The sequence below is a fragment of the Apodemus sylvaticus genome, chromosome 15 (genome assembly GCF_947179515.1).
Source record: "Apodemus sylvaticus chromosome 15, mApoSyl1.1, whole genome shotgun sequence".
NCBI classification, from domain to species: Eukaryota; Metazoa; Chordata; class Mammalia; order Rodentia; family Muridae; genus Apodemus; species Apodemus sylvaticus.
The window spans coordinates 35,455,589-35,478,483 of record NC_067486.1 but is presented as its reverse complement, the minus strand read 5'-3'; the positions used below and the strand labels follow the sequence as shown (position 1 = coordinate 35,478,483).

The 22,895-nt window shown below is 36.1% G+C and overlaps 1 protein-coding gene across 1 annotated transcript in view; it reads right to left on the bottom strand.

Annotated features, from left to right (window-relative positions):
- The window catches only part of Epha3 (EPH receptor A3), a 315,074-nt gene that overhangs the window by 38,034 nt on the left and 254,145 nt on the right, over positions 1 to 22,895 (bottom strand). Inside the window, exons 9-13 of the mRNA XM_052158911.1 lie at positions 22,165 to 22,232; positions 18,091 to 18,216; positions 15,408 to 15,593; positions 4,483 to 4,544; positions 2,479 to 2,688 (exon numbers count right to left, since the gene is read on the bottom strand). Coding sequence (XP_052014871.1) covers positions 2,479 to 2,688; positions 4,483 to 4,544; positions 15,408 to 15,593; positions 18,091 to 18,216; positions 22,165 to 22,232 — 652 coding nt within the window. The remainder of the gene's footprint in view (positions 1 to 2,478; positions 2,689 to 4,482; positions 4,545 to 15,407; positions 15,594 to 18,090; positions 18,217 to 22,164; positions 22,233 to 22,895) is intronic.

Here is a 22,895-nt window from a genome sequence, read left to right as displayed (position 1 = left end):
AGATGTTTGAAATAATGGAAGTGGCAGACACCCTCCATCAACAACACTGAATCAAATGTGGTGCGTGGGTTTTTGTTTGTTTGTTTGATTGATTGATTGATATTGATTGATTGATTGATTGATTGATTTCTCCCCATATAAAGGCAACAGCATACAGATTGGTAGTTTCAAAGAGTTAATGGATTGAGATATAGAGTAACATTTCTTGAATTGTAGAAAATGCAGACACTATGCAAAATATCTTAAGTGTTACTTAAGTAACATGTTTAATATGAGTTTATCATGCTTATACAAGACATATGTCTCTTGAATAATTTTAGTTATTTTTGAAAAGAAAAAAGTCATTTAATATTAAGCCAAGTACATAGTATAACATCCTAGATTGATAGAACAGTTTTGGTTACAAACACAAACAAAAAACTTGTTTTTATATATAGTCATTTTGCAATAAGAACCTTTTATCTCATTCAAGTATATTCCCTCAATTAATTTGCTTGAATATTTTTTTGTTAATGCGGCTTGACACATTCTCTCTTGAAATTTCAAAAAGAGGAGCTCTCGTATTTTTACTTAAACTAAATCTCCAGTCAGTACACATTTTCCACAGAGCTTCCTAGAACGGCAACTCAGCTGTTTTGGTGTGTTTACAAAAAAACTAGCAGTCTAATAACTTTATAATCATACTCATCTTAAGAATAAACCATAAAATTACTGTACTAAACAAAACTTGTTATTGGAGATTAAGTCGATGACTTCAAAATTACTGTAGACATGCAGATGCTTCTCTAAAGGAAGCAGGGACCCCCATGGGTATTTGAGAGAGCTCCAAAGGAACACAAGGATGAATGCTGAACTGCTTTGAGCAACTGTGTGCAGGATGGGAATGGATCCATTTGGCTGGTGTAGTTAGCAAGAGTCTTCTGACACTGAAATTTCAAAACAAATCCCCTTGCATTGCTATTCAGAAATGACCCATAAGAATGCTGACAGGAGCAGGATATAGCTGTCACCTGGGAGGCTCCGCAAGAACATGACAAATACAGAGGGGGACACTCTCAGCCAACCATTGAACTGAGCACAGGGAGGGGCTAGAGAAAGAACCCAAGGAGCTGAAGGGCTTTGCAGTGCCATAGGAGGAACAACAATATAAACCTCCTAGTACCCCCAGAGCTCCCAGGGACTAAATCACCAACCAAAGAGCACACATGGAGGGACCCATGGCTCCAACTGCATATGCAGCAGAGGAGGACCTTGTTGGACATCAAAGGGAGGAGAGGCCCTTGGTCCTGAGAAGGCTAGATGCCCCAGAATAGGGGAATGCCAGGACAGGGAAGTGGGAGTGGGCAGATTGGTGAGCAAGGGTAGGGGGATGGATTAGGGGATTTTCAGGGGAAAACAAGGAAAGCAGACATTTGAAATGTAAATAAAGAATATATCTAATTAAAAATATATATTGACACAGCGATTCCTTCCTTCTTCACCCTTTCTTTCTTTAAAAAGACAAGTGTTAAGACTTTGTTAGTCTTAACACTTGTCTTTTTAAAGAAAGTGTTAGTCTTAACCCTCAGGTGTCTCTAGTCCTAACAAAGTCACAACCAGTATAATGAAGGAATGCAGATTATCATGTTTGCCTGATCCTCTCAGCTTCCCACTATATCAGCCTTTCTGTAGAGTATTCTAGGATTAAGAAAAGAACTTGGATCAAAGACGCTCAAATTTACTATGTGTCATTATATATGGCAGAAAAATTAGAGCCCGACTCAAGACCTAGCTTAAATTGTAAATAAGTTCAAATGCACATCTCCTATTATTAAACCTTGAAGTATTCTTCTGAATATGACAGTTGTTAAAGGAACAATACAAGCAGTGAGTCTTTCTAGACTGTTAGAAGTTTATAGAGTTGTGGGACCTTATAAAAGTCACCTTCAGAGGCCTACGTGGTAGTGAGGATAATAAAGTCATTCCTTGGGATGATAAGTAAATATTATCCTTCACTACTTATGTTTTCTCCTGGGGTGAGAATGTGGTCAGAAGTTTGATGCCGTGTTTGTACAACCTGTATTGGGTGATGTTTGTAGAGAGCACAGAAGTATCTAGAGAGATTGGGGGATAGTAACCTTAAATATTTAAAAATAACACAGTATTAAAAAAAAACTTGAGAATTTATCAAACCTGCCTGTTAAAGACAGCTCAATCAAAAACAGTGAGTAAAATGTCAACAGTTTAAACATGTGGAAACCTTGCTGTGCTGAGTAGAGGTTTATTAGACCAGATATGTTATTTCTCGACTATAATAGTTATTTGGCTTTTAAATGTAACCTATCCATTTCTCAGAAAGTAAGTGATAGTTATTGAGAGATGTCTCCATGTATGGAAATGTAATTGACACGTGATTTTATGCTATCATTTCACCTTGATTATACACTCACACATTTATAGTATGGAAATTGTAGTAATAACGTAAATCCCTTTACTCACTCTGGTGGTGTAAGCAGCTTCTGGGTCATCTTCAAGCACCCGAGAGAGTCCAAAGTCAGAAACTTTACACACCAAGTTACTGTTGATCAAGATGTTCCGGGCAGCAAGGTCGCGGTGGACATAGCCCATGTCTGAGAGGTACTTCATACCTGATGCTATCCCGCGGAGCATCCCCACAAGCTGGATGACTGTGAACTGGGCATCGTGTTTCTGAAATGCATTAGAAATATACACTAAGCTACGTTTCTTCTGCTTTACAATTTCAATGGCCAAGATTTTTCAGTATTGACTCTACACATTTTAACTAAAAGCATCTAAGACTGCCATTAGCTACAAACAAATGAATGCAGGGTGTACTGGCTGGTTTTCTGTGTCAACTTGACCCAGGCTGGAGTTATCACAGAGAAATGAGCTTCAGTTGGGGAAGTGCCTCATGAGCTCCAGCTGTAAGGCATTTTCTCAATTAGTGATCAAGCGGGGAGGGCCCCTTGTGGGTGGTGCCATCCCTGGGTTGGTAGTCTTGGGTTGTATAAGAAGCAAGCTGAGCAAAACAGGGGAAACAAGCCAGTAAGAAACATCCCTCCATGGCCTCTGCATCAGCTCCTGCTTCCTGACCTGCTTGAGTTCCAGTCCTGATCTCTTTTGGTGATAAACAGCAATTTGGAACTGTAATTCCTCCCCAATTTGCTTCTTGGTTACGATGTTTGTGCAGAAATATAAATCCTGACTAAGACACATAGGTAATGCAAACTTGATAGTGGTTGCATTACCCAGTACTCTACCATAAAATCAGAATTCAGTTCAAAAGTAGGACTGTCTTGATCTTTATATGATACTCAAGCTCCCTCTCAAAAACTAATATTAGGAAAAATATTAAATAGTATGGCTTTACCAAGATGATAGTTATTCAATTTAAATTTTACACTTTTCTCTTGGTTAAAATTTTAACAATCATCCTAAACAATTAATTATGAAAAAATGCGTTTGCCTAATTTTTATGTTATGGCCTGTCTCTGAATTATAGCTAATCAAAGAAAATATGATGAAAGACAAATTCGTAGATTCCTGGACTGAAAACCTCCTAAATATTTCTATTTAAATAGTAATATATAGTTTATAAGGTATAGATAATGCATAATTATATCATATTTAAACCATTAAATTCAGAACACACTTTGAAATAAATAAATAAAATTGTCTCTAACAATATATATGGCTTATTAATATGAAAATAATTATTTCTCCTTAGAAAACTTAGAAATGTCAGTCATTCTATGCATTTTATCTGTCTGTCCATTGGTCCATCTTTCATTTACATCAATTTGTAAAATACTAAAAAGACCTGGGGGAGAAGGTAAAAATACCATATGTTATGTCCTGAAATCACAAATGGTTATTTGAATGTTTTGAAGATTTTGAATTTCTTTAACATATTTTTTAAGTAAATTCAACTATAACATTTTAAATAAACCTAAAATATAAACATTAAAATTGTAAATATTATTACCAAAATTAGATCTCTCAGTTGAGAGTAGGTATACTTTACCATTTGATCAAGCTCCTGATATCTGAGTAGATCTCAGATTATCTGAGATCCAACTGGGTTAATTAACAAGAAGGGCAAAGGACTACTTCTGCCTTATATCAATTTCATTTTTATGTGGCTTTATTTTAGGGTGAATTTTCAATATTTAAATTCATTTTAAAGTTGTGATTTGGGGCAATACAAAAGACTTACCGCTTTTTATAAAAAGTGTTTGAACACAAACCACTCACATTTGGAGGTAAATGATAAAGATAAATTTTTACAATTTTCCCTTCACTAAGTGATCCTAGTCTATTTCACTTTTACTTGAAAATTGTCACCAAATACTTAGTACAATATTAGAACACATATAATATTTTCCATGACTCACTTGTCAATATGTATGTTTATAAGAAATAGATAATACATAATTATATCATATAGACACATAAATATTATAAATCTGATAATTTACTCACACGTAAGAAACTGTCCAAGGAACCGTTCTCCATGTATTCTGTAACAATCATCACGGGCTTACCTGGACATATAATAAATGATAGCTATATATTTATCAGTACTCTTAACTGGTATCAACTAAAGAATATACCTATGTTATAAACATTGACATATCTAATACACATAGGAAACTTTTATGTTCTCTAAATTCTACAATATTGTGATAAAAAATTATTTTCAAAATAAAATGCAAAAAATACTGAAGGCTAGGCTCCAAAACAAAAGTTCCATAACCTATTTCATCTAAATTAAATTATTTAACACGGTGTTTCCCAGCCGTAAGATATCCAAGTGTGCCACTTTATTCCTTCGCTTCTACGGTATTACTGAGAATAAAACATTTTGCCTTCACCCTTATTGTTTTAGTTTCATTTCTGTTACTGTGATAAAATACTATAACAAAATCAGGTCAAAAATATGATGTTTGCTCGCAATTTCACACCATAGTCTATTACTTTGGGGGATTTAAAGGCAGCAAGAATTGAAGCAGTGAGTTATTTTCACAGTTAAGAGCTGAGAGTTTGCATCAGTGGGAGTGTCAGGCCTTGGAGCCTCCCTTTGAGCTAGGACCCTAGCATGGGTGCCATCTGAGAGGCAGGTCCACAAGCAGCTGAAAGAATCAGATGCAGATGCTTACACCCAACCAATAGACAGAAGCCTGGGACCCCTGTCGTTGAACTAGGGAAAGGCTGGAAGAAGCTGAGGAGGAGGGCAACTCCATGGGTAGACCAGCAGTCTCAACTTATCTGGCCCCTTGAAATCTCTCAGACACTGAGTTACCAACCAGGAAGCACACACCAGTTGATATTAGGCCCCCAACACATATACAGCAGAGGACTGCTGGGTCTAGCCTCAGTGAAAGAAGAAGCACCTAACTCTTAAGAGACTTGAGGCTCTTAGGAGTGGGGAGGTTTGGTGGGGTAGGGAGACAGGACGGGATGAGGAACAGACAGAGGATGGACCAGGAAAGGGAGAATAACTGGCCTGTAAAAAAATATTAAAGAATAAAAAAACATTAAAAAAAAAAAAGAGAGAGCTGCGAGATAGTGGATCCATGTGTATCAGGACTCAGCTCACTGTCTTGGGACATGGACATGGACCTAGGGAATGATCCCATGTACTTCAGTCTGAGTCTGCCACATCTGGAAGCACAATCTCGAACAGACAGGATCTTAGTTCAGGCCATCAAGACAATTATTCTTTAAGACCCTCTTCATAGGTGATTTTTGACTATGGCAAATTGACAACTAAAACCGATCAATCACCGCACTGAGAATGCTCGGGATCTAACCTCAGTTATCTTCTCTGCAGTACTCATGGAGCTGGGCTGGGGGATGTGGGCCAGACCCTTAAGATTCTCCCTAGTTTCCTTGCCTTCAGTTTTTAGTGACAATCTGCCTATAGTTACATTTTCATATGGCAAAATATTTCATCTACTAGTTTATGATTCTTTTGTAAATCTAGAGGACTCTCAGTTCTGACCCAGGTTAAGTCAGAACTGAGAGTTCTTGAGAGTCCTTGAGCAGAGGACAGGCTCTGGTCAAAGAATCACATCCAACTAATTGCATGACACAGTAATAAGTTCACATCTAAGTATGTTCTCTGAATGGAGATGAGTTCATTGAGTTGTTTTGTTTTTGTGTTCTTAATTCTTCTTTCTCCCTAGTCTTTATATATATTATTTTCCTTCATATATATTAATTTGAATTATTTTAATAGTTATGAGACAGGTTTTATTTTTTCCTTCCTTATGGTATTAGCTATCTTTTGTTTTTCAAGCAAGCTATCATGTAGCCTAGATGCATCTTGAACTCACTATGCAGAACAGCCTGGCAGTGAACTTCTGAGCCTAGCCTTTCTTCCGTCTGGTGAATGTTCCTCATATACACATCTGCCCTACCCTTTCTGTCCAGGGCTAGGGATCAGACACTGGGACTTAAGCGTGCTGGCAAGCACTCTTCTAATTAAAGCTATACTCTCAGTTTGCCTTTTATGTTACTACTAATTATCCTCTTTTCTTTACTTAATTTCCTTACACTTTCCTTTTATAGGTGTAAATCAACACCATATACAGTACAATGCAAATTATTCTTTCATCAATTATAATTTTGATATATCTTAATAATTAAATTAAATACCCCCATATTTAAATTACATGAAATTTAAATAATTTTGAATCAAATTGAAAATTAATTTTAAATCAAATAACCTTACAGATGTTACTATCAACTGATACATTGGCCAATTTTCATTAAGGCATGGATTTATTTATATTCTTTTTGTGACAGGTCAGTGTATCCTTTAATTTAACTATCTATCTTGATTTTTTCCAAATCTTGGCTAAACCTTAATTTGACAAGTTTCAAGATGAAATGCAAGCTTAATTGTGGCTTAGAAACATTGTATTCTAAGAAACTTTACCTCCAGCCCTGTCTTTTACTAAAGAACAGGAATGATTTTAGGAATGAATGAATGAAAAATAAGCCTGCTTATTCTAAGTCTGTATAGATCATAATCAGGGTCTGTGCTCCTTCCTAATATAATTCTGGGGAGAATAATATGCTACTAAACTTGAGTGCATGCTTCAAAAGTAGTTGAAGAAACGCTGGTTTGCTTAGCTGGTTGTTGCTTTTATATACCACACAGCTCTCTGCTTATCATGGGATTCCTCTGACTCCAGTCTTATGGCCATTTCATTTCTCATTAGCATGTCTTGTAAAATGTTTGGCAAAGGAAATAAAAGTAGCTAAGAAGTCAAACCAGTCAATTAAGCCATAGTCCATGACCATCCAGAAATGAGATCAGGCTGCCTTTAGCTCTTCTAATTTAGGTATTTGTAAACACTTCAGTTAAGATAGGCAAGTCTGCAAATGTGCTTTGCATTAAGTTCAAAGATCCAGCAACCTAAATGTATCGACAAAAAGCAAACAGAATCACTTGGAAAGCAATATCCTAACTTACAGGCCCTTTATGATCTTGATAAATATGGTTAAAAAACAAAGATTCTGGAGTAGAGGAGGGACTTTGCTGCAGCACACATTAAAGGTAGTGGGGAGTGGTTGACAAAACACCAGCTCATCTGCATATTATGCAATGTGCTGGTACTAAAGTGTGCACGACCTATCTTGTGTACTTTGATTAGCACATGACATAATATGCTTTCTTAAAATGGAGCCTGTAGTGACTTATTGTCACTAGAGATTCCCAACATACATCTCATGATATGTAATAAACCACAGTGAAAATTCTAGCCTATGACTGGCTGAAAAATATTCACAGAAAATCATTGAGGCAAATTTCACAGTACAGTTTCACTTCAACTCCTGAATATATTGATTTTAAAAAGAAAACAGAAAGGCCTCTTGCAGTAATGTAGTAAAGAAACAAGCCAGTCTGTTATAAGATGTTCATTTCCACAATTACCTGCAGTAGCTCAGAGATATTAGAAGTCACTTAATCACTGCCCAATGACAACATCTAAGATGTCTTTAAATTTCTCTAATCTTAGTTTTGGGATTAAAATAGTTACATCCAAATTTAAAAATATTCATCACATTGGAGGAAAACCTATCTGCTCCCAAACAATACTAATTATTTCTAACATAGTAAATTGCTATTCTAGTCTTGGATTCCCTGTTAACTTGTCTGTTTGTTTTGAGACAAAGCCTGGCTAAGTGTCCCCAGCTAGCCTGGCACTTGCTGTATTGCCCAGGCTGGCCTTAAAATCATGGTCTTCTTCTTGTGTCAGCTTTTTGTACAATTGGTTAATGCTGTGTGATATGTATCTCCTTAAGCACACTTTTATATATGGGTGTGATATAAAGTATAAACCATTGCCAATAGTAGAAGAAAAGAAGAACAGACAAGAGAATATTATAAGAAAAGAAAGATTTGTATTTTCTCACTAGACTATTATAAAGAATGAAGGTATATTTCCTGATTCTATTTTGACAGAAGCACTTTTGGGGGGTTGAAATAACCTCAGAAATATCCACAAATGTATGTGCTAATGAAAGGAGAGGTTAAGTCCATTTGAGTGAAATTATAACTCCACAGACAAGCAGCAAGCCTGTGGCAGTTATGGAGGTCACATATATGATTGGAGTTTGACTAAGTTGGACCCTGAATTTTGTATATTTGGTCTTAAAGTCTAGTTCCAAGCATTCTTCAATGACAATTGCCACCTTGATGTTAAATCTTTCCATCCTGCTGCTATGAAAGTATACAGGTTTTCCTGAAAAATAGTATGTGTAGTAAATGTGTACACTTTTACATGTGTGCACATATGCTCAAATTCTCAAAGAGGCAAGGCCAGTCAACAATTTTCAGTCTGTTCTTTTATTGCTCTCTGCCTAGGCTGTTTGAGATGATCTTTTCACTGACCCCAAAACTCACTAATTACACTAGAATAAAGTATCGGCCAACCTTGGGGATCCACCTGTCTCTACTATACCTCCCCTTTACCACAAGGACTGAGGGAACAGTTGTGCACACTGCGCTTGCCCGTGTTTACACGGGTGCTCAGGATCCAAATCTAGGTTGTCATTTTTGTGCACAAACCCTTTACCTACTAAGCCATGTCTCCAGCCCATTAAATGTATATGCTTTCTATGTGTGATATGTTAAATAATCTTAAAATTTAAAGTTGTTTATTTCTGAAGATATTAATACCCTTTTAAACAATGTTGTAAATATTTCAAATGATTAATATATATACATACACATGTACATGCACATACCCATACACATACATTTCTTTTGAATATAAAGTTGCTTTCATGATCCACACCTTTAATTCCAGCATTTGGGAGACAGAGGCCCGTGAATCTCTGTGACTTTGGTATACAAAGTGAGTTCCAAGACACCCAGGACCACACAAAAGAGCCCTGTCTCAAAAAATCAACCAACCACTCTAACACACAAATTAATTTTCTATTGGAATTAAATGTTCTTGGAAATGCAGATCACAGGTACTAGACATTCCTGCTCTAACAAATTGTATATGTTCAAATATTCTCAGTTTATTAATAATTGAAAATTTCGTACAATGTATTTTTGTCACATTAACCCATTCCCCCTCCACACTATGCTAACTTTGTGTCTTCCTTCTATTTTTAAATCATCAACATGTGATTTTTAAATTACATGTTGTTGGTTGTGTAGTCCTCCATTGGTACATGGCTGACCATGCCATCAACAAGAATAATTCTCCCTTTCCCAGAAGCTATCCTTTCTGAATAGCTCCTTAGGTATGGTGAGACTTGACGTCATGTCCCTTCTCCATGATGGGATTTTTTCCTTGTCTGACCTTTTGCAGATTGTGTACATGCTGCCATACTGCTGCGAGCTCACTTGTGCTGTTACCCTGTGTGTCATGACAGCATGGTCTCCACATAACCACCAACCCCTCTGGCTCTTCTAGTCTTGAGGCCACTCTTCCACAAAGGTCTAGAGAAAAGGTGTGACACAGTTGACCCGCTTGTGGCCAAGCTTTCCACAGTCTCAGTCTTTATAAATGACAAGTTCTGCATCACTGGGTTCATCATCATCTACATAAATTAAATTTAGTCTTTCTATATTTAATCTTTCAAAATGCCCGGAAACCATGCTATATACATAAACTAGAAAAATGTGCAGCACCAATTCCGTGGTAATTCCAACTGAGCCATGCAAGAGACATTAGTGAACAGTTAGAAATGAAATAACCCCAAATCCTTTAAACATGTAAAACATCATTCCCTTCTTGGTTACCTTTAAATATACTGACAAAGACCTTCTTGGTTGTGTTACATGGCATACTGGTTTATGAGTCTTGACTCAATTGACCGTTTACAATTGTGACCATGTCACATTTTTGCTTACATCATCAATATCTCCCCCTTCCCATACATAACTGGTGAAATAAACTCCATGGACATACTCCCTACTGAGAAAGTCCTAGGAAATATAGTACTAGAGGAAGCACAGATGAGACTTTTAGAGACAAGAAGCGAGTGAAGCAATGAAGATTCGTATTGTCACTTAAGTATGACATCGTCTAACCATGATTTTTCATCTCCTCATATGTGAGTGAATAAAAAATATCTAAGCTTTATGTGCAACATAAACATTCAAAGGGACACATAAGAAATTCCTTAACGCATCATCCACAGTATCACTAATTATGCAAGTTTTCATATTAAATATGCAGTAAATCTTTTTGATGCTGCAATTTTCTTTCCATTTCTAGAAAACAATTCAAGTGTAAAATATACCAGAACACTTAAAAAAAAAAAAAAACTGCTACTAGGTAAAGTTTTTGCCGATGGTAATTACTGTTGGAGCCTGTACATCAGCTAACTAATGGTGTGATGGCAGAAATATCAAACATTCGCTGAGGCTGAGTTGCATCCTTTTGAACTTCAGTAAAATTGATAACACATGTTGGTACCTAGCTCTGCTCAGAGAGCGCCGCAGCTTTCTGCTACTTTGAAGATCAGAGGCTCTCTCACCTTCTCCTGTTCAAGGCCGGCGTGCTCAGCGAGCGCCCTGCCATTAACATTGTTTATGGCTCAACTCAAATAAATGAAAAAGTAATGATTATATAATGATCCTACCGAAAGAGAGATCCGAAAATAGCCTATGACACAGGTTGTGCAATTCCTGCACACAATTAATAGCAATAATCAAAAGAATGGCTTTTAAGCAAAAGAAATAATAACTAGAAATTATTTTCCAGATTTTTCATTTGGTGACTCGCTGTCTTGTGCTTAGTTAGAAGCATGACATACCAGACTTTTATATACACTAGTCTTGTATATGGTATAGGATATTTAAAATGTCTGAAAATATCAAAATTCTGATAATTCTTTGTTTCCCATGAAGAAGCACCTGTAACAGGTTAATGCACAAGAGGTCTCTAGCTGAGTAAAGTTGGTTCAGAACTTCAGTTTCGATCCACTGAATTCCTAATTAAAACAAGAAGGGGATCATATTTCTTTTGTAAATAGCATTTCAGGCATAAAAATCAAGTTTGACTTCATGTTGCTTGTGTGAGCACATGCGTCTCTGGACTTTGTAGATAGATTGATTTATAAGCCAAGGAGGTTTTAGAAAACACATCCTCAGGGAAACAGCCACGTTTTAGAGGAAGATTAACTTTAGTTTGTATTACATGAAGCATATTAAGATGATACTAAAAAGCATTTGCATTTCCCTCTGCCACTGTTGCGTGCCAGACTTAGAGCCTTTAAACATGACACTGAGGCACTCAAAATCAAATTCAATGCAGAGTACTCTACATACTTACAGTGTATGTGGCTGTATTAGTAGAATGGGCTTGGAAGCAACTAATGCTCTTATTGGACCAGGGAGATATAGTGCATTTAAAATTTCTACTCCAAGAGGGTAGTTGTGATTGACATTAGGATGTCCTGGATTCAGACTCAACCAAGACGCTCCACACATCCTATCTACCATTTATTATCTGCAGTTTATTAACAGCCTTAGGTCTTAATATTTTTCTGCATTTTTTTGTCTTGGGGATTATTTTGGATCTTTTGTTATTCTTCTTTTTTCATTGCTTATTGTAATTCATTTTGTTTTTAGATGCAAAGAACATTTACTGCAGTATTTGCTGTTTTACATGGATTTAAATGCAATAAATACGTTCTACAGCAGAGCAAACAGGATGCTTTTACTAACTCGTTGACATTGGAGTAAAAGGAAACAACAAAACATCTGGAGGGTGAAGTCCTAGAACCCATTGCAGAGCATTAGTTCAAACCCAGCATTTTTTTTTTGGTGGTTAATTTTACCCACTCTTTCTTAAATGTTTATGCTGCAAAAATGAGTGAATATTTGATCCTGCCTAACATGTAATTATTTTCTCCATCCCTCTCTGATTGAAACAACTGGTTATGTAAGTGAACCTCTGTGAAAAACACACTCAATTAAGTGTCACTGAAAGGCCTTTACCAGCAATTAATGTCCCTCTTCTCTATGTGACTTCCTTTGTTTTATTTTCCACCCCTTCGTTCTTCTCTTTGTTTTGTGCACTTACACTGCTATGTATGTTTATGTATGTATGTATGTATGTATGTATGCATATCTATGTATGTATGTATGCATGCATATCTATGTATGTATTGTGCATATGTATGTATGCATGCATATCTATGTATGTATGCATATCTATGTATGTATGCGTGTATGTATGTATATCTATGTATGAATGTATGCATATCTATGTATCTATGTATGTATGTATGCATATGTATACATACATGTATGTATATCTATGTATGTATGTATGCATATGTATGTATGCATATGTATGTATGCATGCATTATATCTATGTATGTATATATGTATGCATATGTATGTATGTATGTATGTATGTATGTATGTTTATTCACTTTACATCCTGCTCACTGTCCTTAACTCCTAGATCACATCACTTTCCTGCCTGGAATCATTCCTGTATACCTCTTCTCACTCTCAAATTTGTTGCCTCATTTTTCATTGAAGTTTTTATATGCATATATATGCATACATAATATATAATCCAAAAATGTATATGCATATATATATACATGTAAATCACTTTGCTCAGTTCATGTTTGATTCCTAACACAGTGGAAAATTAAATATTTATTTGGGCCAGGGGCTAGCCCTAGCTATATCCCTGCAATCGCTAAGGAATATTATCTTGTTTTGGGTATTCCATTTTATTTTTCATTTATGTGTTTAGTTTTGAGTGTAGTGAATGGAACATGCATGCTGGAGTCAGTGGGGGACACGGTGCGTCCTCTGTTGCTCTCTGTCTCATTCCCAGGAGACAGGGTTACTCATTAAGCCTTGTCCTAGGACTCCATGCCCAACAAGCACAGTTACCCTGCTGCCTGCTTCCTTTTCAGCCCTTCTTTCAGCAAGTGCCTCTAAGCACTGAATAGGCAGCCCAGCCCCTTGTTTTAGGGTTTAACGTTAACACATTAATGGAAAAAGGATTAGAAACTTGAAAGGCTGTTTGCTATGATCAAGTTTTTAGGAAAGATTTTCAAAAATCAAAAAAATAGCTTATTAAGTTGAGTATGCAAGTATAACATGGAAAGCTGGGATGGTGAGCTGGCTCAGCAGGCAAAGGTACTTACTACCAAGTTGGGTGATATGAGTTAGGTGTGCAGGATCTATCTACATGGTAGATTTAACTTCTTTGGTGTGTCTGACCTTTACACATGCAAAGTGAAATGATATACAAATGTCCTAATACACACACACACACACACAATCCATGCCACAAGAAGGAAATTGAAATGTGGAAATCTGTTTTTGTCCATATTAGGGAATAGAATTTAAATAGACAACGGTTAAGTTATATTTCTCAATATCTGCAGTGGCTTCTAGACAAGAACCTTATGTTGTGTGACTGCTCATGAAAATGAAAAAGAGAAGTGTACCGGGAGTTCAAATGTACCGGGAGGTAATGATAATGTAAAAAATACCACAGTAAAAGTCAAAAGCAGCAGGCCCATCATGAGGTAGAATGCGACATGGTAAATGTAAAATCTGAGAATAAGATAAAGAACTGCCTAAGTGCAAACGGATTGACCTCCCCAGTTGGATTCCAGATCCACACAGCAACCTCTTGATCAAGATGTCATGATGGAAATTAAATATCTAAATAACACCGAGAATCCAGTGAAACGTGATCCGTCTAAAACAGTATGTTCTTCCCCTAAAGGGACAGTAGAATCACTTACTTTTATAATCTCCACCTTACTATCAATGTTTTCAGTAATTATTAAAACAAAAATATGTTTCATCAGCAATTATTTCAGTATGATTACGAATATCACCTGAAAGTTACAAACACAGAGGCAAGAAATAAACACGTTTATGTTGTCGATATTGCAATTTTGAAGTTATTGTTCTTATTGTTGACTTGTTAAGTTTTTAATTCTATTTATTTCACATCAAAACTCAAAAGGAAAATCAACGTATTTCTTAAGTAGGCCATGCTCTTGTGTAGAAGGAAATACCTTTCTGTAATGTTACAGAAAATATCATTGCAAAATCTAACCAGTAAAGCTTGATGGTAACCATAGAGTATGGAAATGTGGAGCCAATGAATTATCCCCGGAAAGATGCCAAATTTTCTGCCATATGTTGCCCTTCACTGGATAGAGTCTGTTGGCAATTTCACTTATTCTTCAGTCTGTGATCCAAAATCTTGAGAAAAAAAAATCCACAATCCATTCTCAAGAGGTTTACATGGGGACTGGAGCCAAGAATCACTGAACTACCTCACAGGTTCTTTTTATGCTGGCTGAAGAAACCATCATGGATATAAATCCAGAGTGCTGCCAAGTCCTTGAGCCATAGGCTGCCCTGTGCAGCTAGGAAGGCGCTGGGAGCCTAGGTCAGCACTACCTGAAATTCACTGAGGAGCATGAGAAGCCATGGGTCTCCTGCGAGTCCCAATCTTACATCTTAGAAGCATCCTCAAGATTCCTATAATTTTCCTAAAGGCAGGAGGAGAGCATGGGGTCAAAGATCTGAGAGTTTGAATAGAGCTGATGAGTAATACAAAAAAAAAAAGGCAGATAGCTGGGAGTTCCTGTCAAAAATCCAGCCATTACTTCTCCTGCTACTCTGAGAACAAGATTATTCTTCACAATTCTCTTCAAGGCAATCTTATAATCCATGGACTAGTGTCAGAAGTCAGAGTTCTGTATGTAATAGAACAGCACTGGCATTTAACTGATTGCCCAAAAAAATATGGTCATCCTTAACAGAATTTTAGTTAGAACCAAGCAACTTGCGACATCAAAAGGCTTCAACAACTCTAAATTTATGAAATATCCACTCAGCATAAGCCAAAGCTGGCCTTGTGATTTTACTTACTTTTAGTGACAACTCCTTCCAGTCGGATGATGTTGGGGTGGTCAAACTGTCCCATGATGCTCGCTTCTCCGAGAAAGTCTCTCCTCTGTTTCTCTGTGTATCCCACTTTCAGGGTCTTGATGGCCACTGAGATCTCTTTTTTTGAAGGAAGTTTTAAGCGGCCACTGCAAACTTCTCCAAATTCACCTGTTACAATATAATAAAAAAACAATAAAATATTAAAAATTAATGAGAGTGATTGGACAGCTCAGTGGGTAAAGCATGCAGTCCTGAGTTAGCAAGCCAGGCACTCAGTCCAGGTATGGTGGTACATTTTTGCAACCTCAGAGTTGGGTAGGAGCAGAGAGAGGCAGATGCCCCGGGCCTGTAGGTCACCCAGTCTAGCCACAGTTACAAGATCAGGTTCAGGGAGCAAACATAACTCAGCAATCACAAAAAAAAAAAAAAATCAAATCTAGATCAATAGAGGAAAACATTGAGGGTCAACCTCTGCTTTCAATGCGTACAGGCATATGCAATTGAAGCATATCACACACACACACACACACACACACACACACACACAAGCACACACACCAAAATAATTCAAAACAGAGTAACTGCTTCTTTTAAATAATTCCATTAAAATCTATATGTTTGGACTTCTAAGGTATATTCTGTAAGCTTAAAAATTTAGGGAAGATGGCCATAGAAATTGCCTAAGAAATGTCAGGATATTTGTGGACCTTGCCAGAAGCTCCGCGTGGCTTAAATCAGCACACCATGAAACTGCAAGTGGATAATTGCGAGAAGCATCTTGTAGAGGTTGCAGTCCTTATTCTAATAGCTAACGTTGTTTCAGGGTTATCAACGGGCCACCACAGATATCAAGATTGAACCCTGGATTAATGTCAGATGTTTAAAACTATTCTGTTTTTACTGTGAGAGCCAAATTGGCTATAGACTTAGGCTCACTGAAAATGAGAGGATAGGCATCTGCTATCAATTCATTTTATTGGAGTATTGGTTTGTTGTTTTATTGACACACCAGCTATAAAGTTCTCTATGCTTCTGGGAGGAGAACAATGATATGTATATAACAATATCAAGTGAAGCATAACCAGTTTTACCTAAAACTCACCGTAGAAGTATTTTCCTTAGACTCAATGCCCTCAACAGAGCTGCTTTAATGTGAAAATGATCTGAAAATTGTTGAACATGAAATATTGCTGAATCTTGAAGATTCCAATTTAGTTGATATAAAATTTCCTTGTACCATTAGGACCCTACCAGGTTACTGATAAGATTTACCTATTGCTATTCCAGAATATGCTGGGTTCCCTCCCACATAGCATATAAGCCCTTGACATATAGTTCTCTGATTCTGTTTTAGTTATAATTGCTACACAATGGGCCACCCACAGAATGTCTTATCCCATTATTGTAAAGACAATTGGTTCTGAGTTGTACCACATTTAAACATTAATCTTGTAACTAGAGAGAGGCTATTTTTGAAGTGTTTTTCAATTAAATATTTTTGATTAACAAAGCATTGCTGGGTGTCTTCTAAATATGGTTCCCAATGTTTCAGCTAGAGAGGCATGAGACGATCTGCTTATTTATTTATTTATTTATTTATTTATTTAACCCCTCCTTTGTAAAGTAAACGTTTTGACCTCTAAAACCAGAAGAGTATCGTATTTATTCCCTACTGCATCACGACAAATATTTTGCCTTCTCTTTAGGAAGTTTTAACCTCCACTGACTTTACCTTATTATGTGTATCCAGTCTCCATCGCTTGCAAAGCAAATTATGCTATACCTTGACAAAGCCACTTGCATTCCAAAATAACAGCTACAACTCTCTTTTGCCTGTTTCTCAAGTAATGAGAGGGATGCCGAGTTCATGAAATACCAAAAGACCTCAGAGTGAACAAGGAGGAATAATCCTTGTTCCTGAGCACTCGTTATACCTATAGGTTCTCTTGGGCTGGAGGAACAAGGGAACAATATTGGAGAAATCAACTGATTTCCTAAACTCAAGTTAGAAGATGTCACTACAGACACAGGGATAATAAGGAAAAAGAAATGACACCATAACTTACAATGTAAAACATGAAAAAGGTTTAATTTGCTTTCATGGGGTTATCAGAACATTTCCAGGTAGTTTTAGTGCCATTTGTGTCAAAACCTATGAGGAGAGTATTAAATTGATGCATTCTACATTATTTAAAACACACACTTAAATGGTCACATGACATCTCTGTCAAATGTGTCCGCCTTTTATTTCTGATTGTTGGTTCTCTGAAAGGCATTTTTCAACTAAAAAATCAAGATTTACAACAACCAGTTTTGTTTATAGTGAGACTCACTTTTATCCTGCTTTCCTCATTCATTTAGTCAATAGCTTTGTGACACATGATCAGCTTTTAGCCACTGCTATTGCTGTCCCTGGAATTCAATAAATAAAAGGCAGCCATGGTCTGAGAGTCTGTAAGTCTGGCACCTTTGAAATAATTACATTCCATTAAATGCTATATTTATTTATTGCCTGTCTTTGATCATGAAATCAGAAAAATGCCTGTCTCCATAGTAGTACACTTACTAACAAGCTCATGTTCCTAGTGTAGCATTCTTGCTGCTAGTTTGAAACTCAGGATTAGCAACATGCTGTTGGTAGGAGAACTATTGTCATGTTAGTTACCTGCTCCAACAACTTTGTCGATTGATATATTGGTGGCATCCAACTCCTTCGCAAACTCATGAACTGCTTGTGTAGGGTCTTCATATGTATGTGGATCCACATATGTCCTGAGACCTGGAAGTTTTACTGTTAACAACAAGAAAAGCATGATTTTACTGAGCAAATTTCAAAATTTTATTGTCTTTATCACACTAATCTGTATAGATGTTTAGGCTATGCAGTAATATTTTAAAAAAAAAAACCTGATAGGTTGTACTAATCGTAAGAAAAAAGTTGTTTGCAATAGAGCACAAAGAGGAAACACAATAAAGTATTTTCTCTGATAAGCCACTAGAAGGGGACATCGAAATACTGATCTCAGGAGGAAGATGTCAAGAGCTTGAGCTGGCATGGTAATTACTACTACAAACCAACATACCACTGTGCCACTAAATACTTCTGATTCAGAGGATACTTGGCACTGGAATAGCGAAGCATCTTTGAGTGCACCACTGGACAGCAAATCAAAACATATGGTCAGGAATCAAAAAAGAAGTATAAAGTAAATAAAATATTTTTTAAAAAAGAGAACATTTCTGACACTACTATGTATATTGTTTTAATTATTCACAAATGAGTTCACTATTTGAACTTAAAAATGGAGTGTAAGCTTAGTATTTTATGTGAATACAAGCATACTATCAGTGGACTGAAATCATGTGTGACTCTGAACATAACTAACTAAAGACAACATAAATAGGGTTTAAAAGCTTAATAGTTATGTTGAAAAGCCATTTTAAGCATAAGTCATACATGTAGCTTCATGTGATATTTATTTATTCAGTTATTCTGAATTTGAAATTCTCATGGCTTTGTGTCAACAAAATATCAAGGAGCTGAAGGGTAAATCATTTTTGTATCATGTAATGTCATGAAATACCTTTCATTTGGAAAAAAAACATCACATTGAAGAGAATTTGAAAGGTTCCAACAAGTTATCAACAAAAAATGCTTTAAATATCAACCTACATTAAGTCTGTGAACACACTCTAACATTAAGGATTGAAAATTGCTTCCCACAGAACTTTTGTGGAGATTATAGATGATTTCAATTTTCATGGATTACATTGTTTTGATATGAACCAACTATGCTTAAAAGATATATTTTCTTATTTAGTTAAACTTAAATGTTGAACATTTTCTTTTATGAAAAAAAGCAATGTAATTTCCTAAAATTATTTTACAATTGCAGCATCTCATTTAGAAAAAGATAACTAAACAAAGAATTGATCCAATTGGAGCTGGCTTGGAAGGGATATAAATAATTGGCAGTAGTTGTCCTTAGGGTAAACCTTCAGGACAGTGGAATATCAGTCAATGAGTCCAGTATTTCAGTGTGTGTATATATTTTTAAAATCTGATTTATTTCATGAAACATTTATTCTTTTCTATAAAAGAAGTTGTGGACTCATCCTTTAAAACAAGGATTTATTATTTTATATTAAACTCCTAATTATCAATAGCATCAATACTAATACTGTGCCTACAGAAAGTTGTTATACATTTCTTGATTTGGGAACTACTGAGTTACTAAAATATTTTAGGAAGTAAACATGTGTTAGCATCTTTTAGTGTCAGTCAGTTTAGTTAAATACTCACTTCAGTTGCTCATTTTCTAATGTGTTTTAATCTGCCACCAATTTTGAATAGTAAATGGAACTTAGTGTTTCTTTTTAAGAAAGAAAATAAAAATTTGAATACATAAAGTTGAATATTTTCATTAAATAATTGCAAGTCTTTGACTTTGTTAAATTTGAAGAGTAAAGCTCATGTTAAGGATAGATGCTGACATTAGAATTTATAAAAATGTGAGATAACTGTTACATAAAATGTCTGAAATTTAGCAAAAAAAAAAAATGCTACTAATTTTAAAAGTCCTAAATTGAGGTTTTGAAGTCAGACCTAAAGAAAAAATGTGTCAAACTAAATAATACAAAGCTTGGATAATCATTCTCCCCTCAAAAATCAATCACATTTGCTTCTATTAGTAAGCAGAAAGTAAATTGATTTTCCTGTCCACATGACATTTGTGAAAAATTATAAACATAAACACATTGCCATGAGTAAAATGGTCTCCACCCTAGGGACTATAGCTGTTGATTTTTAACTGCTCACTCCTGATGTTCTGGGAACCAGGAGGCTTGGGCTGCAAGGCAAGTAATCCCTTCACACCAATAATTAAGGGCACCACACCGAGTGACTGGGCTCTGCCACAAACCCCAGATAATAAACACATGCACACGTGTTAAGCTGTGCTGCTTTACAGCTCATTCTGTGCAAACACAATAATTTACATTTCCATTTTACCAGCATGAGTTGCCCTTAGGACAGCAAAAAAAAAAAAAAAAAATGTCCAGGCAGAGAGGGCAAGGAGACAGGATCTTAAGAGGCAAAATGCATTTCTTTTCTTTTGAAGCAATGTTATAGGATTTGTAACAAGGCTTGAGGGAATAGTTCATAGCTAGAGCTTTTTAAAGTAATACCAGATAAATGATCTGAAATAAACCAGCTGTAGTCATCAGAGGCAGAAAGTCTATGACAAGCATGCTTTATGGTTTTAAAAGTGAGATAATATACATTTTTTAAAAAAAAAATTTGTTAACTTTAACGATATGGTGCATTGAAAAAAAAACTAAGAAAGTAGACCATAAAAAAGAGAAAATTACTAGAACCTGCATAGATTTGGTGACAGATGTTTATCAACATCCATATTCATAAGGGTTATGATTCTCATAAAATAGCTGAGTCAGCATAGGGCCGTATAGAAAGTATTCACACCAACTACCAATAAGATGGATTCAGAAGAATAGAATTGGCCACTTTAGTCAGAATATGAAAGAATGGAAGGCTGTCCTTGTATAATTTGATAATTCACTAAGTTTATTTGATATATTAACTTAACCTAGGCGGGAATAACCTGCATAGGTATGGGATTGAATTAAGGTAAAGCCTTGGTGTTTTATTATTATATGAATTATTTTATCACAGCTCTAAGATGAAAGGAATCACACCCACTGCCTCTGCAAGCTCTTGCACTGCTTCCATACAACAATTTACATTTTCGTAAGCAATCTTTTCACTTTCTAAAACTATTGCTTCTTTTTCTACTTGTAAACAAGAAAATGAAATTTTATGGGAATTTTAGCCATAATGACTTTTTTTAAATGCACAAATAGTATTTGATAGGAAGCAATCTATCAATCTGAAGAAAGTTTTAACAGGCAACAGTAAATGCTGAGGCAGTGAATTGCTGGCATGATTTCATTATTAGTCCTATGGAGGTATTTCAGAGAAGGTAAGCATCAGTCTGGGCTTTTTGGTAACTTCCATGACACCTTTCTCTTTATCTGAAGATCATTAGTTTGTCCTTGCAACCCTGAATGAAGGTAGAGTTTGGAAAAGCACACACACTGGATGAATCATTCTACCAGAGAAGATAAAAGTATATATCTCTGTTCAATGCAGAAATGTTACCAAAATTTTTATTTCATTGAAAAACTATTAATAGAGATTTAGTTTGTTGATTTGCATGTGAGGAGGAAAAATATTGTCTTTCCAACCAACTAGACGACATGCAACTTTAATAAACATTTTATTCTAAAAGCCCTCTCCAGGTTTGTGAACCAAATGAAGTAATGGATTTCATATAAACAGTGGTCATTTATATTTACTTGGCAGTCAAGAGAGACAAATGCTCTTATTTGGATTTCAGCAGACATGTAGTCATGAGGAAGCTGAGGCTATGCTTTGTATTTCAGTCGCTTAGAGATGACAACAGTTTCCAGAACTTATCACAGGCATCACCTGAACACAAAACTACAGGTTGCCTGTCACTCTAAGTATTCTGCAACAGAGCCATGGAGAAAATGCTTCACATAGAACCTTAAATTCACTTCTCCTTCTAAAATCAATTTAATTTGCTTATTTTCCCCCTCACAAGGCTACTTTCGAATTCCTTTTGTTGGAGAGAGGTTACCCAATCACATATCCACAACTACTAAAGCTGCAATGTTAAAACATAGTTGCAAAACTCACAGTGTCCATTCCCAAAGTGAAGGCGCTTCTCATCTGAACTGTTCTTTGACTTGTGATAGCCACAAAACCTAGAGGCAAAGCAACAAAATATAAATGCACTACCTATGCTCAGAATATATAAAACCCCCGCAAATAAAGCTTTCTCCTAAAACAATCAAATGCTTTAGTGAGAGTTTACTGACACTATATTACATTTTTTCCTGGGTACCCTGGAAGGTTGCCTAATGAGGAGATATGTAGAGTTGCCTCCCTGCTGAGCAGACACCTCCAGTTCAGTTTTTATAATGGCCTTAGAATGTGTTTATAGTATTTTTTAACAACTACTGTTGGAATGAATAAAGAGGAAAGTCTCCATTGGTAATGAGTGCTGTGCCCTGTTACCAGTGTTTGGGGTGAGAAAGTGTCAAAGAATGTGGGGTCATTTGAAGAATGAGGGGATAATTGGAAAAAGAAAGTGGGAACTAGCAATGGGGTCAAAAGAGAAGTAGTTTGAGGTTGAGGGTGCGGGTAAGAATTGAGATCAGGGAGCTTATTGGGAGAGTGTGTTTCCTTGTAAGGTCAGAAGCTACACCCATAAAGTCCCACCAACATTACTGCCTAAACATGGGCTGGACAAGGACAACAACAATAGGTATGTTAAAGCAGACCATGGAAAAGCCCATGAGGCCTCAATCTCACAGGAAAATCTAGAGTCGGCCAAGGAATACTTAGAGGTGGGAAAATAATTTTTC